General features: G+C 39.8%; 1 protein-coding gene across 2 annotated transcripts in view; it reads right to left on the minus strand.

The window, feature by feature from the left end:
- Positions 1 to 267: 267 nt before the first annotated feature.
- The window catches only part of LOC129696259 (YTH domain-containing family protein 3-like), a 36,495-nt gene continuing 18,297 nt past the window's right edge, over positions 268 to 18,465 (minus strand). For both annotated transcript variants that reach the window (XM_055633983.1, XM_055633984.1), the window contains 2 exons: positions 12,137 to 13,693; positions 268 to 2,858 (listed from right to left, as the gene is read on the minus strand). In XM_055633983.1, the coding sequence (XP_055489958.1) occupies positions 2,838 to 2,858; positions 12,137 to 13,693 (1,578 nt within the window). In that variant the 3' untranslated portion in view covers positions 268 to 2,837. The remainder of the gene's footprint in view (positions 2,859 to 12,136; positions 13,694 to 18,465) is intronic.

Here is an 18,465-nt window from a genome sequence, read left to right on the forward strand (position 1 = left end):
AAATCTGATAACACTACGCAACAATTTATCATCTGTTGAGAGAAGGTACAAAAATTAAGCACTCGACAGCAGAATGCATTACTGTACAAATTGACCACAGGAGCATGTTCTTGAGACTGATTTTTCCTCAAAAAAACAAGATATGAGGAAATCATTCATTAAACATGCTGTTTAAAGAGACAATTAATTTAATTCACAGCACAATGCGGAAATATGCCTGCAGAGAAAGTGAAAACATCAAATACGCAAATTAATGAAATGAGACAATTTGATCTTTTAACCTTTAATTATACATGAAACAGCAATTCAAATTTTGTGATAGAGGCAGGACCGATGGTGCATGGGAGGATAAAGTAATTTGTGGGATATTAGCGCAGGCATAAAACAGCAATTTCTTTTTAAAGTATAATAGAACAATAAGCATTTTATTGAGGTGCATATAAAGGTATGGGAATATTAATGACTATGAGAAAGAATAGACCTTTTTAAAATTTATGATTGCAATGTTCTATTCCTTGGATAACTATCTGAATAATAAAAGTTCAGTTTGCAAAGCCATTCCAAAATAACCTTTACTAAACAAAAAATTATATTAGCACTGTATTAGAATAAGGGCTCCAAATTAGGATTAGAGTACCCTAGCCTGACATTTCTACAATGTCAGCAATAAAAACCGAACTTTCTAAATCAAAGACATGTAATTTTGCATTCATGCAATGCTTTCACTTCCTTAATACATATGCTATTGCATATATTCTTTTACATTCTGCCTCTAATATTGAACATTTTTCTTTCACTACCCCAGAATCAGAACATAAGATAAATTAACCACATTGAATTTTTCTGACCAAGTACATTCCATTATATTTGAAACATGGGAAGAAAGAGTTAAATCTTCCAGCTGATTTTTTTTAGGTCAATCATTAAAATACATCTGTATTGGTAGTGATTCTGTAGAGGTCTGCAAAATATGTATGATTTCATACAACCAACTGAACTAGAGACAAAAATACATGCAATGTCGTGTGGATATTAAGGCTACTGATCTAATCTTAAAATATTTTCAAATGAGTGGAATCAGGAATTTACATATAGTATCACACCACTACCCATGACAGGCGCAAATTGGTATTTGGGACAACATGTAAACAACATACAAAGATTAAATCAAAGGAGAATTAAGAACAATTTAGAAAGTAAAATGTCAGGTGACCAAGAAATAGCTCCAAAGTCCGCTAAACTTTCTATTTTTGCATTACTAATTTCACCAAGTACTGCACCCACTGATGCCAGTATAATAGTTGGGTTACTAGAAGAAAAAAACAGAACTACTACATTTTAATCAGGGAACTTCATGATGTAAATGCATAGAAGTTATACATATCGATGCTAATTCACACTCGATGTCTTCATACTAGTTAATTTAATTTCAACATATGCAAGAACGAAGCAATGAAATTATTTATGATAATGATTTCATGTACACAATGCACTTTTAAACAACCTGGGCACTTTAAACTCTAAATATGCACCCCTATCAACGTCATAGATTTTAAATGACCGTGGACATTATAAACACATGACAACTATAGGATCACATTAGGAGACTGCCAAATTTAAATACATTGAAAACAGTGTGCTAAAATAAATTAAATAGCCTTCAAGGTATGAACAGTGATTTAAGTACTGTGCTTATAAAAAGTCCATTTTGTTTCTATTAGGCTATTGGTACCTATTGAAAATGCACATTATAAATTAAGGCAATTACATCACTGAGACTCAATATGTGGTATATGTAAACAGGAGACTATGGGCTCAGTATCTCCTAAATTGGTTGATTTCCTGTAAAGTAGTACTCAGAAAAAATGAAAATGTGAAACCACATCATAAATTAATTCATGCCATAACACTTGCTAAAGAAGTACTGGATTTATTAAGCTAATGAGTCATTTAAGAGGAGGGAATAAAAATCACTTCCATGATAGTTTCTTGCCAGAAGGGCAAACATTCAAAGTGAGGAAATTATATTTAAAAGATATTACAGATCTAAAAATGTAAATCAAACTGAAGTATATTTTCTTAGGACAGTTTCATAAATGGTCGTATCAAACATCTAGCATCTCCTTCCTTGACCAATGCACTTTTCTGAAGCCTAATACAGTGTACAAAAAAATGAGCATTGCATTCAAATGGTTGCACATACATTTTTTTAAATTATATTTCAAAAAGTCAAGAATAATTTGGGTAAGAAATTTGCATACCTTCCGGTTTGTTTCACATTTGGCAAAATATGAATTCAATTTATTTGCTTTAATGAGTACAATAATTTTCACAAAGGCATTATAATGGATTTATCGGTTTGAACTAAAAATTACATGATATCCCAATTGTTTAAAAATAGCTAAAACTTAAAATAAATCCTAAAAACAGAAAAGATTCTGAAGAGCCAAGCAATTTGAAATATCAGATCAAACTACACTCATTAATTATTAGTATTAAACAAATTCAAATAAAAGGTTATTGGTTTCTCACTTTCACTCAATTTCTGTAATTCATCTAAGAGGGTGACTTAGAAAGACCGGAATTACTGATAAAAGTTTAGGATGGCAGAAAGTGCTTGACAAAGTTATAGCGCTCAAATGCTTTTTGAGACAAGAGTATAAGGGCAAATGCAGTAATGAGAACCAACACGGAAAAGCCAATTTTGTGTTCAAGTGTTCTGTAGAGGTTGCCATGAGCAGTGAAGTTCCAATAATCATGTTCCTTGAAGATACCAGGCATTTCCAAGGATTGTATCATTAGTGTTGTGAATCTGATAGAGCATCTCCATTCAGTTACTACTTGCTTCTGTTCCGCTCCTGCAAATATCAGAGAAATATTGAGCATTTATTACTTTAAAAAAGGATCACACGTGCAACCACATTAAATGTAAGGATCTGCAAAATCTAATTCACACTGATATGGGATTGTCAGTGGACACTTAACATTTGTCCTTCTAATTGGCATGCCAGTTATTGGTTACTTCCTTTTTGCAACTATAAATTGATAGAATGGTGAAAGGAAGCAACAACTTGTAAAAACGTCCCTGGCACGAATGGGCAAATATACCTTCTTAACCAATGAGTGTTTAAGCAAATTTATTTCCACATCAGAAAAAGATAGTGCCACAAAATAAAAAATAGAGCTCAACGAGGCATTAATTAATAATAATAATAATACATTTTATTTATGGGTGCCTTTCAAGAGTCTCAAGGACACCTTACAAAAATTTAGCAGGTAGAGGAAAAACATGTAAGGGGAATGAAATAAAGAGTAGAGACATGACTAGTACACAAAGTAAATACAGAATTCAATACAAAACACAGTATGAGGCAATTAATGCACAGATGAAAAGGGACGGCACATGGGGCTAAGGATAGGCAGAGGTGAAGAGATGGGTCTTGAGGCTGGACTGGAAGATGGTGAGGGACACGGAATTGCGGATCAGTTGGGGGAGGGAGGGAGGGAACAAAAGTCTGACTGGTAATAAAGATTAAAAAGGTAAAATAAAGATTAAAAAGCAGAGTTTATTATCTGCTCATTTGATATCTATTGGTTTGCTTTCAAATATGCCCTAAAATTTGTTTAAACACCCCCCCCCCCCCTTCCTATAATGCAATATAGTTAACATAGAATCATTAAGCAAGAACCAGGCTTCAATCTATTTCCAATTAATTTATTGATGGTTGGAACCAGTGATTGGTTTTGAAGTATCACAGATAACTGTGTCAAACATATCAGACAGCCACTTAAGTGATCTAGAACTGTATAAATATGTTGAGCAATGCACTAAAGAGAGGTGTGAAATGTCGTGGCTAAGAACAGCTATCAATGGACAAATGGGCCTATGAGCATAACTACATTTGTCAGAATTAAGGTTTTTGACACCAGAGAGAGAGATTCAGTAAAGGCTCATTTCATTTACAATTCTGGACACCCAAATGTTTCTTTGAATTCTAATTGATGCAGTTATTAGTAGATGTTAATAATAGGACATCATGGGGCATATTTATCTTTTGCTGAACAAGATGATATGAAAAGTGGGGAGACAGGTACCTGGTTCTTCAAGCCTGCCCCGCCATGCAATATGACTATGTCAACTTCTGGCTAATTCCTCATAGCCCTGAATAAGCCAGTTCGGTATTCCGACTGCGCATGCACAGGTCATGGGTCACTCGGGATAAACACTTTCGGCAGCCATTCCGTTGCGTGTGCAGACCTGCGTCTCGTCCCTAAACAGCCGCCACTGGGCCTTCCCCCATCTGTCCCTGTCCCCGTCCCCTCCAGAGTGTCCCGTCCGAGGGGAAGGGACAGGGCAGGGGGAAGCAGCGCTGTGGTTGGGATGGATGGGAGTGGAGATTTTCCATGGCACAAATGACCTAAAGTTTGCGTTGAGTGAACTGAATGTTCTTAATGTCCTCGCCGTACGTTTTGTGAGTAATTGGATCCCAGCTTCAGCGCAACCAATGTCGGTCACATTATATGGACAGGCGGCGAGGGGTCGGCGATGTTCTGGAATCCTAGTCGGCCGCCGCAAAGCAGCGGGTTCAAAGAGCCACGCCCGACCCGGGGAGTAGGTGTCAGTTCTTCCAGCAGCGAACGGAGAGGCACTGGCTACCGTGGGCCGCTCACCTATCGGGCGCTGACTCCTTGATCCCGGGATCCAACCACTCTCATAAAACGCCGGTGTACGGCGAGGACGGTAAGAACATTCAGTTCACTCAACGCACACTTTAGGTCATTTGTTCCTTGCGCCTGCGGAACTATCCAGCGCAGTCGAGACGAGGGGGTTCTGAAGTTGCATTCTATTGATTGAGGACATTTTCTCGACTCTCCTCGAAGCAACGAACCACGGCTTTACCAGTGGTTGTCTGTCTAACTGAAACCTCTCTCTCACCGTCTCCCATTCGCACCTGCCCCCTCTCTCTCGCTGTTATACCCTGCTCTCCCCCGCTACCAGGCACCCTGTTCACTTTTTTTTTTTAATTCTCGAATAACCTGATCCCTTGCATTTTTCTGTAGACTGAACTGGCTTATTAACAAGCTTTCAAACAAAACTATCTACTTCTTTAAATACCTCCAATAATATAACTGCCATAATTCACCAGGGTGAAGATTTCCAGACTCATCCTTCCTCCTCCTCTCGCCCTTCCATGTGAGACAAATGCTCAATGTACTCAGTTGACCATTCCTTACCTTGGAAATATCTCCTCCTTAAGACTGTACCACCGTTGATTGGTTGAATCAACACTATCCTGCCATGTCCCTTTAGGATCGTGGGTTTCACAAAGATCACCATCATCCTTTGAAATTCCCAGTAACACAGATTCAACTTTAGCTGCTTGTGTGACGGAAACCTCGTCAAGCAAGATATTTTCTCTGTTTTGGACAGCCTCCATTGTTAAATATCCTCTTTTAAATGTGTCAAAACTATGCATAGTACTTCATAGGTGCCACCTCACCCACACCCTGTGCAACTAACAATACTTCCCCATTTTTAAGCTCAAACCACCTTTGCCCTTTGCTTTCATAACTATTTGCTGCACCTGCTGGCTAACCTTTGCACAGTTCATATACAAGAATTGTTAGATCTCACTGTACGGCACCCAATTTGCAGTTTCATCATTTTGGATAACAGTCTATCTTTTGATTCCTCTGCCACATTAAACTCCATTTGCCAACTCACTCACCATAACCCTGTTGCAGAATCCAAATATCCCCATTGCAATGCGCTTTTTTCTATTGTAGTCATCAATATTTGAAGGATGCATGCAAAAGGAGCGGACTCTAACTCAGTGTTACCCAACTATGATTTTTCTTTATAGACCTTAATTGAAATTTGTTGGCTTTACCCATAACCAATAAATAACTCCATTTTAAACATAAATTTCGACATTTAAAATTAATGAGAAAAAATGTTCAGAGGCAGATTCCAGAGCAATCTCAGTAGACTACAATTTCTTTACATTGTATCTGCAGATATTAAAACTTGATACATAATTAACTATTTAACAGTGGATACATTACTCTGGTTTTAATTACAGAAATAATGTTTTATTAAGTGTCCAGCAGTATTAATATAACCAGTTTATGATCAATACTTTCAGCGACAACATGTTCAAAGTAATTACAAAATGCTGCCAACATTACATTTTATTAAAAAATACACGTGGATTTTCAATATCATCTTTGTGACTCAATGGATAGGTAATCCCCACATTATAGAATGATTACATTCTCAGAAAACTGTCCACATCCCAAGTTTCTAAAATGAGAACCCTCTTTTCCCATTGAATCCCATGTTGGAGCAGAGATGCATTCCTACAGGATGTTGTTCTTATAGTCAATGACAAAAAGGCCAACTTTTTATTGTGTGTTGACAAGAGTATTGACAAGGCCCATGCAAAAGAAACGAATGTTTCCATTCAACAATTTATAGGTAAACAATATTGTGGGCAATGAGATTTGGACATGATGTCACTTCTTTGATTGGAATGGCAGTCACAGATCTCTCCTGTGTGAGAAAGTGTGAACTGTTGCTCTCCTCTTCTGTGAGGCATTTTCTCTGAATTGGGAAAGTAGGGATATCAGGTAAAGGGGAGGGAATCAACGATCAGGGTTCATAGAAGACACAGTGCCCTCCATAATGTTTGGGACAAAGACTCATCATTTATTTATTTATAAATGTATTTATTTGCCTCTGTAATCCACAATTTGAGATTTGTAATAGAAAAAAAAAAAAAAAAAAAAAAAAAAAATCACATGCAGTTCAAGTGCACATTGCCAGATAAAGACCATTTTTACACATTTTGGTTTAACCATGTGGAAATTGCAGCAGTGTTTATACATAGTTTCCCCCATTTCAGGGCACCATAATGTTTGGGACACAGCAATGTCATGTAATTGAAATAAGTCATGTTTAGTATTTTGTTGCATATCCTTTGCATGCAAAGACTGCTTGAAGTCTGCAATCCATGGATATCACCAGTTGCTGGGTGTCTTCTCTGATGATGCTCTGCCAGGCCTGTATTGCAGCCATCTTTAGCATATATTTGTTTTGGGGACTAGTCCCCTTCAGTTTTCCCTTCAGCAAATAAAAAGCATGCTCAATTAGGTTCAGGTTAGGTGACTGACTTGGCCACTCAAGAATTAACCATTTTTTAGCTTTGAAAAACTCCTTGTTGCTTTAGCAGTATGTTTGGGATCATTGTCTTGCTGTAGAATGACCCGCAAGTTTTGAGGCATTTGTTTGAACTTGAGCAGATAGGATGTGTCTAAACACTTTAGAATTAATTATGCTACTACCATCAGCAGTTGTATCATCAATGAAGATAAGTGAGCCAGTACCTTCAGCAGCCATACATGCCCAGGCCATAACACCCCCGCCTCCGTGTTTCACAGATGAGGTGGTATGCTTTGGATCTTGGGCAGTTCCTTCTCTCTGCCATACTTTGCTCTTGCCATCACTCTATGTGAATCTTCATCACATATGTCCATAAGACCTTTTCCCAGAATTGTGCTTGCTCTTTTAAGTGCTTCTTGGCAAACTGTAACCTGGCAATTCAATTTTTGCATCTAACCAGTGGTTTGCATCTTGCAGTGTAGCCTCTGTATTTCTGTTCATGAATTCTTCTGCGTACAGTGGTCAATGACAAATCCACGCTTTACTCCTGAAGAATGTTTCTGATCTGTCGGACAGGTTTGGGGATTTTTCCTTATTACAGAGAGAATTATTCTGTCATCAGCTATGGAGGTCTTCCTTGGCCTGCCAGTCCATTTGCAATTAGTAAGCTCACCAGTGCTCTCTTTCTTCTTAGTGATGTTCCAAACAGTTGATTTTGGTAAGCCCAAGGTTTGGCTGATGTCCCCAACAGTTTTATTCATGTTTCTCAATCTCATAATGCCTTTATTAACTTTCATTGGCACAACTTTGTTCCTCATGTTGATAAACAACAATAAAAGCTTCCAAAGGTGATGGAAAGGTTGGAGGAAAGACTAGGTGTTGAGAGCTCTCTTATTCCTGCATTAAGGAGGCAATTAAACACACCTGAGCAATTACAAACACCCATGAAGCCACGAGTCCCAAACATTATGGTGCCCTGAGATGGTGGAGGACTATGTATAAACAGCTGTAATTTCTACATGGTGAAACCAAAATGTATTAAAATACCCTTTAATAAAATCTGACAATGTGCACTTTAACTGCATGTGACGTTTTCGATTACAAATCTCAAATTGTGAAGTACAGATGCAAATAAATAAATGATGGGTCTTTGTGCCAATCAGCATGGAGGGCACTGTAAATAGTTCAAGGGATTAATGGTTTAAAGTGTGATGATTTTGGGAGAGTAAAGGCAAAGGGATTACTTTAAGGAATGGCAAAGGGATTACTTTAAGGAATCGAACAAGGCTGCTACTGCTACCTATAATTCAATGGCAAGGAAAATGCATTGCAGGTGGAGAACAGTAGTGCTGTATTCTGAAATGTCTGTTTGCCTGTTTATCAGACTGGAGACATGGCAAAGGAGGAAATCAGTTGTGATTTAAGTGACAAGGTGACGTTCAATCCAAATTTTTACTGCCCCACTGTATTGTGCAACAAAGCAAACATTTACAACTTTTATTGTTTCTTACAAACATCGTGTTTATTTTTCCCTCGTATAAATTCTGAGTGCAATTTATCCTGTTTCACACATTTCTGAGCAGTTACTTGCAAATGTTGCAAGGCTTAATCTCTATAACCCAAGCGACTGTAACATGAGTGTCAGTGATCCAAATTATTTCAGCAATTTACTTGCATTTGACAAAGAGGCAATGCATCCTGCAAAAGACCTCTTTGACAAATCCACCAAAATAGACACCCTTGAAGCATCGACATGTAGATGGTCTGTTGGACAGAAAAATCAATATTATAATGTACTGTTAGACAAATATTGCTGAATATAATATTTTACCTCCTCTTGATGCAATATGGGTGCCTGAGGATTATGCAAGTATCTTTAAAAAAAAAAACAATGTACTTACTACCATCAATTCCCTTCCTCTTGGAGGAAAATTATGATTTTTAATGGCCAGTAATTCATAGATAATTTCACAGCCAAGGCTTGTGACTGAGAATATTTGTAAAAGGATTTGCACAACAGTTGGGCGTCTACAAGGATTAAAACATTATCTCCTTTAATCGTCTTATGAATGACACTTGACTCCACTGATTTGTACAGCTCATTAGTCGCAGGCCAGAATTTCATTGAAACTATTTTTTCAGTCCTTTCATGTACTTTCAAATTACACACTATCTACCACTTATAATCAGAATTTTCATATTCCAAACTGCACCTTACCTCTTATCAACTTTCCATTTCTTAATCAACATTCCTGTTTCACTTGACAAATTGTAAAGCTGTGTTTTTTACCCCACAGATTGGCATTAAACTCGCATTATTTTTCCTTGCATATCTTGGAGCCAGAAAAACAAGTGAAAAATGGCACACAGTAAACGTATGATGCTTTACCACCCATTAATTTATGAACATGAATACAGTTAACAAAACCAGAATTTGTTACTTGCACCCAATTTGCCTTAAGTAATAGTGAACCTCTTTTGTGGCCTGCTGCAGTCAAAATGGCCAGTTCACCCAGTTAATGAATTGCATGAATTTAAACATATTGCAGTGATCCAATAATAGCTTATTTAGAAGCCAGGTTAACGCACTATTTTGGAACAAACTTGCAGATAGACCCCAGTGTCCCTACGTGCTTAATTCCTTTTCCTTCTCGTTGGTAGAAGTTCTATATCTAGTCGACACTGCTGTACACCCAAATCAGTGCATTGTGGTGGAAGTGTAAATGTTTACTGTGGTGCCTGCATGTCAAACAAGCATGCTATTTTTCTTTCCTGTATCATACTTGTCTTTTTCAGTATAATATATATACAAACAAATTGTGGAAAGTCTTCGCATCATTTGATGCTTTTGATGTGTGCAATCCAATGAAGTTTCTGCACACTGGTGACCGCCCCCAAAGACGTTAATGATGGAGAATTCATTGATGGCAGTATGAAGAGGTAGCTAAATTTCCAGAGGGATGTTCACAGCCTGGCATTATGGGGCACTGCTTAGCAGACCAATAACATGAAAACCAGAAGCACGTGTGAACAACATTAAATGAGGATAAAGTTATTGAATAATAGGACTGAACAAAGTGTTTTCCAAGAATATTCAGCCAGTATCAGATTCAAAGAACTTTTTTAAAAATCAGAGAGTTCACGATTCCAAATGTATCCACAATATTGAGTTCCAAAACTTGTATTTCAGATTCCTTTTCCTCTACATTGTTCAAAAAATACCTGTGAATTTTCCAGTTTGTCACCTCTCTACTGATAGCCTACAATATCAAAATTAGTCTGAAAATCAATCTGAAGTATCCCAACTCAAAACATCACCTTTTTTTTTTAAATGCAAAATTTTTTTGTTAACACTAATATGTGCCAGATTAACACATTTCTAGTATACCCTGAACTCTGGTTTGTACGAGATGATCTACTACACGCTTTCAGAATGCCAAAATAAAAGCCAAAGTTCACAGGTTGTCCAGCACTAGGCAATATCTGCTAAAACTGTTCTTTACCCCCTACTACCAAAATATCCTTAATTTCCTTTTCTCCTCTAATATTTCTTTACCGGTTATTTCAATCATTTTATCCTAGCTCAAATCTTATTTTCTCTTAAATTTCCAGTTCATGCTGCCTCCTAACTCCACTGCTCCTTATAACCTCCAACAGTGGACACCACTCGTATTGTTGGAACTTGTTCCAATCTTTTTTCTCTCGTAACAAATATTCCCCGTAATATTCTCCGCTAAAAACACAGGCATTAATCCAGAGGCCAATAGCCGTTTCATGGTCACAGGTTCCAATCCGAATCATAAGTTATAGATCGCTACGTATGATATGGGTGAGAACGTACAAGACATGGTTGTTTATAATAGGATCTTAATCAGCTGGGAAGTGGGTCAAGAAATGGAAAAATTCAGATAAGTGCAAGGCATTTTGGGAAGTGAGACCAGGATAGCACTTTTACAATGAACAGTAGGATCCTGGGAAGTGGTGTAGGCCAGAGACCTAGAAGAACAAGTCCATAGTTCCCTGAAAGTGTCACCACAGGTAGGATGATGGAGGTCCTTTGGCACACTGTTCTTCAGAGGTTGGACAGGATAAGACTTTACTCTTTGAAGCATGGGAGACCAAGGGATGATCTTATAGATGTATATAAAATAATGAATGGCATTGATATGGTGAATGCTTAAGTCTTTTTTCTTAGGTTTCAGAAAGCAAGAAAAAGGAGATAGGTTTAAGGTGAAAGTGAAAAGATTTCCAGGAGGGCAACTTTTTTTCCCCCAAACACAGCTGCTTGTATGGAAAGAGCTAGCAGAGGAAGTGTTTGAGGAAGGTATAACAACATTGAAATATCATTTGGACGTACATGGATAGGAAAGATTCGGATAGACATAGGCAAACTCAGGCAAATGGGATTATCTTAGATTGGCATCTTGGTCGGTATGGACAAGTTGGGCCGAAGGGCACATTTAAGTACTGTATGACTTGACTCTCTGTATGCAAGGGGTGAGAGATTCTGCAGTATAGGAACCAGTTTTCCTATGCTTTTTGCATTGTAACGGGGGTTTGTTGCACATTTTTCTTTATTTTGGTATTTAGCACTATTGAAAAATGTCAAGGAATGAGTGGAAAAACTGCAGGACGTTTATCCAACCCAATGGAACCAGCACCAATCCTTCATGGGCTACTAAACATGAGTTTCTGATTTATTTGTTTACATTAACTTGCACAAATAGGCCCGTTTAATTCACACACTGTACATCATTAGCCAAAGTTTTAAATATTTCAAGGATCTAAGACCTTTGAGAATTAGTTATACCTTCAGAGGTTTGCCATGAAAGATTTCTGATAATCCTTGAATACCAATATTAGGCAGTTACCCGATTCATGGTTGTACATAAAATATCAGTAACTTTAAAAACTTTACAAGCAGAAACAAGTGGCTTAAGTGTAAACAACAGATACCATCTGCTCCACACTTACCCTACGTATGGCTTCCTCCTCCTCTTGACGCTTTTCATAATGTGCAAAATCATCAAAGATTGAAGTGGTATGCTTGTAAGTAGCAATTATTTTAAGCACTTGCTTGGCTTTTTCTAGGGGCACCTCCTGTGTGTCCCTTGAGTTGGTAACCGGTTTGTTATCATTGTTTTCCAAACGAATATGCCGTAGCTGGTTATTCGGTACATCTTTCACAAAGAACCACTTCACTTCAAACTTGCCCTTCCATTTATCCTGTGACCACACTCCAGCATAAGCATTGTAGTCCACAGCTGATTTCATCTCAGCCACTCCACAAAAATGTCCACTTCCATTCACACTAAAGAGTAAATAGAGTGGCCCTTTACCGTTCAAAGAGCGGAAAGCAGCATCCAAACGTTTATTACCATGCTCAGTACTGCACCAAATAGAATATTTGATGGAACGGTGTATATCATCCTCAGAGTAACTTTTAATTATAAATACACGACCCGTCTTCAGACTCCAGTCAAAATCTTTGGGGTTGTAGTTGTGAATGCCTTTTAATTTTTCCAATACAGGATGTACTTCTCCTCCAGGTGGTGAAGTGCTTAAAGAGGCCATACCCAACACAAAACTCTCACTATTAGTACCACTGTTCTGATTAAAGCCAGCTCCCCGATTGCGAGGAGCCACCCAGCGGTTTTGTAACTGCTGCTGACCCTGAGGTTGTTGAGGCCCTAGATGCTGTGGTTGTTGATGTGTTGGTTGAGTCTGAATAGCGATTGGTTGCGGTGGAAGCTGATGTTGTTGGATAACTACATGAGGAGGCAGAACTTGCTGTGTAGGTGGGGCTTTGGGCACATTACCTTTGTCTTCCCAAGTTCCAATATTCATGTTGTGTTTTATAGGTGGAGGTGGCACTGCAGATCCACCTAATCCCACATTAGTCTTGGGCTTTAGCTTGGGCTGAGGTTTTGCAGGTTTCCTGGCAATAGCAGCCCATGATGTTGGCTTAGGTGCTGATGTGGTTGCTGGAATGCTATTAGCAACAATGCTACTGCACATACCTGTGCTACTAAGAGCTGAACCTACAGTTTTTGTGACAGCTGTCGTCATATCTCCTCCAATCTTCAGCCCAGTCATGCCTTGCTCAATGCTATTTATGCCAGGCACTTTGTTCAAAGAGTCATTTCCAAATCCAGCTTGTCCATCAGCTATGGCTCTTCCAAGAGAACTGGGTGGGTATCCATAACTGTTGTTGTATGCAGAGCTTTGTGTTGACTGTCCTTGGGATCCACTTGCTCCCCAAGTAGAAAAGTCTGCATTCCCAGGAAAAAAGTTAAATCCATGTTGATTCAAAAATGGTGGGGTGCTCCCCAAGGCCCCTGGTTGATTAAATACACCATCTGGTATAAAGTGATGCTCGCCATTGCTCATCTGTCCATATGTTGTTAGGTATGGCATTGGAGGATCTCCCCCTGTTGACCAGGGAGCTTCACCAAGAGAATACGGAAATCCAATGGAAGGAGCATAGTAACTGGGCATGTATGGGTCTGACATTGGTGGGTAGCTGTTGCTCTGCAAGAAAGAACAAAATGTAATTTATAAACACTGCAAAATTACTACATTTCATCAAACCAGCAATGCTGCTCATTCCATAGCAGCTTACATGCTGTCATACCGTGACATCAGCAATTACTAAAAATCAAATGGATTTAAATAGGACCCCTTTAATTCACCCTGGAATTGCATCTTCTGGTCATAAAAACTAGGACTTCAATTAACACCATGCAGCAAATTAAAAAATTACATTTTAAAACTAATTATTCAATTTGTAACCATCTGCAGCATATGGGAAGGTTTCTCTACAAGCAGAGGCAATTTTATTTTTTTAGGTTTGCCACACAGGATTTGTCTATAAGATGAGACAATAGTTTGTGTGATTATTATAATTTTCATGCAAACAGTGTACTCTTCCATTGGCAATATTTATGACCCAATAAATATATTACCGAGCAAACATGAATTGTATGGATTTTTTTTAGTTGCTTATTTTAAACGATAGCTGGTTAATTTCAAATGCTCATCTGAGACCAAGTTACAGAAAATTAGTTAGGGCACCTGCAAGATATGCAACATCACTACACAATAAAACAGAATTAAAAAAAATGATTTATTGGGCTACACTGTGTGGATGAGTATCCAATGTTTCCATAGAAAACACACACACAAATTTCAGACATCTACACCTGGGGGTCAGATGCCAGCGCAAATAGCTTCCCGTGGTGTCCCTGAAGTCCCCAGTCAGACCAGGGGCTGTTTTTAATCTTACGAACACAAGGGGCCAGAAACACGGTAGAGACCTCAACTTTATACATTTAGCATGGTCCCACTGTAGTCATCAACATTCAGTTTACAAAAAGCATTTTATTTTACTTTAATTATTAGCCAATATGTCACTATAATAGGAGCAGAATTAGGCCATTCAGCTCATCAAGTCTACCTCGCCATTCAAACATGGCTGATCCACCTCTCCCTCCTAACCCCATTCTCCTGCCTTCTCCCCATTACTGTGGCGGTCATGGTGAGGCAGCAGTAGAAGTGTTGCCTTACAGCGAATGCAGCGCCAGACCGGGTTCAAACCAGATGCAGTCTGTACAGTTTGTACGTTCTCCCCATGGGTTTTCTCCGAGATCTTCGGTTTCCTCCCACACCCCAAGGTTTATAGGCTTGGCTTGGTAAATGCAAAAAAACTTTTACCAGTGGGTGTAGGATGGTGTTAATGTGCGGGGATCGCTGGTCGGCGGGTCGGTGAGCCTGTTTCCGTGCCGTATCTCTAAACTAAACCCGACACCTGTACTAATCAAAAATCTATCTATCTCTGCCTTAAAAATATCCATTGACAGCCTCCACAGCCTTCTGTGGCAAAGAATTTCACAGATTCACCACCCTCTGACTAAAGAAATTCCTTATCTCCTTCCTAAAGGAAAGTTCTTTAATTCTGAGAGTATGACCTTGAGCCCTAGACTCTCCCACTTATGGAAATATCCTCTCCACACCCACTCTATCCAAGCCTTTCACTATTTGGTACGTTTCAATGAGGTCCCCCTCACTCTTCAGAACGCCAACGAGTACAGGACCAATGCCGTCAAACGCTCATCATAACTTAACCCACAAGAATTACAGTAGGATCTTGATCAGCTGGGCAGGTGGGTCGAAGAGGGGTTAGAAACATAGACATAGAAAATAGGTGCAGGAGTAGGCCATTTGGCCCTTCGAGCCAGCATTGTCATTCAACATGATCATGGCTGATCATCTAAAACCAGCATCCCGTTTCCTGCTTTTCCACCCATATCCCTTGATTCAGTTGGCCCCAAGAGAGAAATCGAACACTCATGAAAATATCCAGTGAATTGGCATCCAATGCCTTCTGTAGCAGAGAATTCCACAGATTCACAACACTCTGGGTGAAAATGGTTTTCCTCATCTCAGTCCTAAATGGCCTACCCCTTATTCTTAAACTGTGACTCTTGGTTCTCGACTCCCCCAGCAGAGAACATTTTTCCTGCATCCAGCCTGTTCAATCCTAAGAATTTTATATGTTTCTATAAGATCCCATCCTAAATGCCAGTGATTACAAGACTACATTCTTTCATCATATGTCAGTCCCACCATACCAGGAATTAACCTGGTGAACCTACGATGCATTCCCTCGATAGCAAGAATGTCCTTCCTCAAATTAGGAGACCAAAACTGCACACAATATTCCAGGTGTGGTCTCACCAGGTTCCTGTACAACTGTAGTAGGACCTCCTTGCTCCTATACTCAAATCCTCTCCCTATGAAGAAAATAGAGTTTAATTCAGATAGGTGTGACGTGGGAAGTCAAACCAGGGCAGGATCTCAGCGGTGAATGATAGGGCCCTGGAGAATGTTGTTGAATAAAGGAATCTAGGAGTACAAGTACAAAGTTGGTTGAAAATGACATTGCAAATGTTGCAATGGGTGTTGAAGGCATCCTTTGGCATGCAATCAGCAATCAGAGAAGGTGGGATGTCAAGTCATAGTAGCACAAGACATTGGCAAGCCCACAGAGTTCAATGTTGCCACTTTGCTATAGCAAATATGCCATAAAGACTGCAGAGACTATTTACAGGCTTGAGGACCTGAACTAAAAGGAGTGTGCAGGCAAGGAATTTATTCCTTAGAGCACAGGGGGCTGAGGGGTGATCTTATAGGTGTATAAAATCATGAGGGAAATAGATAAGAGTGAATGCACAAAGGGAAACCAAGAACTAGATGGGTATAGGTTTAGGGTATGGGAGGAAAGGTTTCACCAGAACCAGAGGGGAAACATTTTGACAGAGGATGGTAGATATATGGAATGAGCTGCTGAAGTCATTGAGGCAAATAATTTAAAAAAAATTACTAAAACTCTGTTCTTGACCGGTTTTGGCCATCTGTGCTGCGATTTCCGAGAGAACGCCGCCACCTACGGCCATCATTTTTGGCCACCTTGCTCAGAGACCCCCTCCGACGTATGTGTGCCGAGGATTTTTCCCGTCGATGAAATATGACCGAGATATTAATGTTTTTACTAATTTCCCTATTCACACTGCTGCCCCCGCTGGAGGCAGGGGCAGGGACTATAAAAGCAGGAACTTGAAATAATAAAATGAAATAAAATAGAATTAAAAGAAAATAAAAGCAAAGTTAAGAATGCATTATAAAAAGTGCAAAAGTTAAAAGTGCAATGTAGTTAAGATTTAGCTGAAAGCTAAAGTAAACATAAAAGTTTTCAGGCTTGTTTTAAAAGTTTTTAGCACCAAAAACAGTTATCTCCGTTTTGTCCTTATTTAGTTGGAGGAAATTTTGGCACATCCAGTCTTTGACTTGCTCAATGCACTGGCACAGCAGATCTATGGGGCGATTGTCATTTAGTGATAGCGCTACATAGATTTGAGTGTCATCGGCATAGCAGTGGTGGTCAATATTATTATTTTGCATGATTTGCCTAGTGGGAGCATGTAGATGTTGAATAAAGAGGGCCCTAAGATCTAACCTTGCGGGACTCCACACGTCACGTTGGTTGGTTCTGATACAAAGTCGCCAATGGAAACAAAATAGTTCCTATCTTGTAGATATGGCCTGAACCAACTTAAGACTGTGCCTGAAAGCCCCACCCATTTTACCAACCTGTCCAAAAGTATTGAGTGATCAACAGTGTCGAATGCAGCACTGAGGTCTAATAGCATTAATATTGAAACTTTGCCAGAGTCTGTGTTTAGACGGATGTCGTTTACAACTTTAATAAGGGCGGTCTCAGTGCTACGAAGAGGTCAAAATCCTGACTGGAAGTTGTCATAGCAGCCAGTTGAAGCCAGGAAGTGATTAAGTTGCTGGAGGACAACTTGCTCAATGATTTTATTTATGAAAGATAGGTTTGATATTGGTCTATAGTTGTTAATAATAGTCATCTAGGCTCCGCTTTTTTAAAAGAGGTTTAATAACTACAGTTTTCAAGGCTTTTGGGAAATTGCCTGATTGAAGAGAGCTGTTAACTATTTGCAGTATGTCTATTGCTAGGCAGTCAAAAACATTCGTAAAGCAGTTGGTAGGTAAAGCATTAAGGCAGCAGGTGGATGGCCTTAGTTGTGAAACTGTTTCCACAAGAGTTTTACAGTCTACTAGACCAAGTGCAGACCCGTTGGGTCTGTTTCCCAAACGGCGTTTGCGGGGGGGGGGGGGGGGCTGCAGCATCACACTCACATTAACCACCCCCCAAACACACAGGTGGGGGGAGGGGGGGTGAGAAGAGGGGAGGGAGGGGAGAGGAGGAGGAGGAGGAGGAGGAGGAGGAAACGGGACAGATTTGGGAGGGAAAGGAGAGCCGGTAAAGGGGGGGGGGGGGGGGGGGGGGGGGGGGAGGGTGAGAGGGGGGAGAGGGGGGGTGGGAGGAGGGAGGGAGGGTAAGAGGGGTGGGGGGGAGAGATTGGAAAGAGTGGGGAGGTAGAGTGGAGGGGGAAGGGGAGAGAGGTGGGTGGAGAGTGGGTAGGGAGGAGAGGGGTAGGGGGAGTGATGGAAGAGGGACAGAGGGGTAGGAGGAAGGGGGCAGGTGGAGAGAGGGAATGGGGTGGGGGTAGAGAGGGAAGGGGGTGGGGGAGAGAGGGATGGGTGGGAGAGGGAGTGAGGAGGGGGAAACATAGAAATTAAGTGCAGGAGTAGGCCATTCGGCCCTTCGAACCTGCACCACCATTCAATATGACCATGGCTGATCATCCAACTCAGTATCCTGTACATGCCTTCTCTCCATACCCCCTGATCCCTTAAACAAGAAATATGCTTACACA

Source organism: Leucoraja erinacea, chromosome 4 (genome assembly GCF_028641065.1).
Source record: "Leucoraja erinacea ecotype New England chromosome 4, Leri_hhj_1, whole genome shotgun sequence".
Taxonomy (NCBI): domain Eukaryota; kingdom Metazoa; phylum Chordata; class Chondrichthyes; order Rajiformes; family Rajidae; genus Leucoraja; species Leucoraja erinaceus.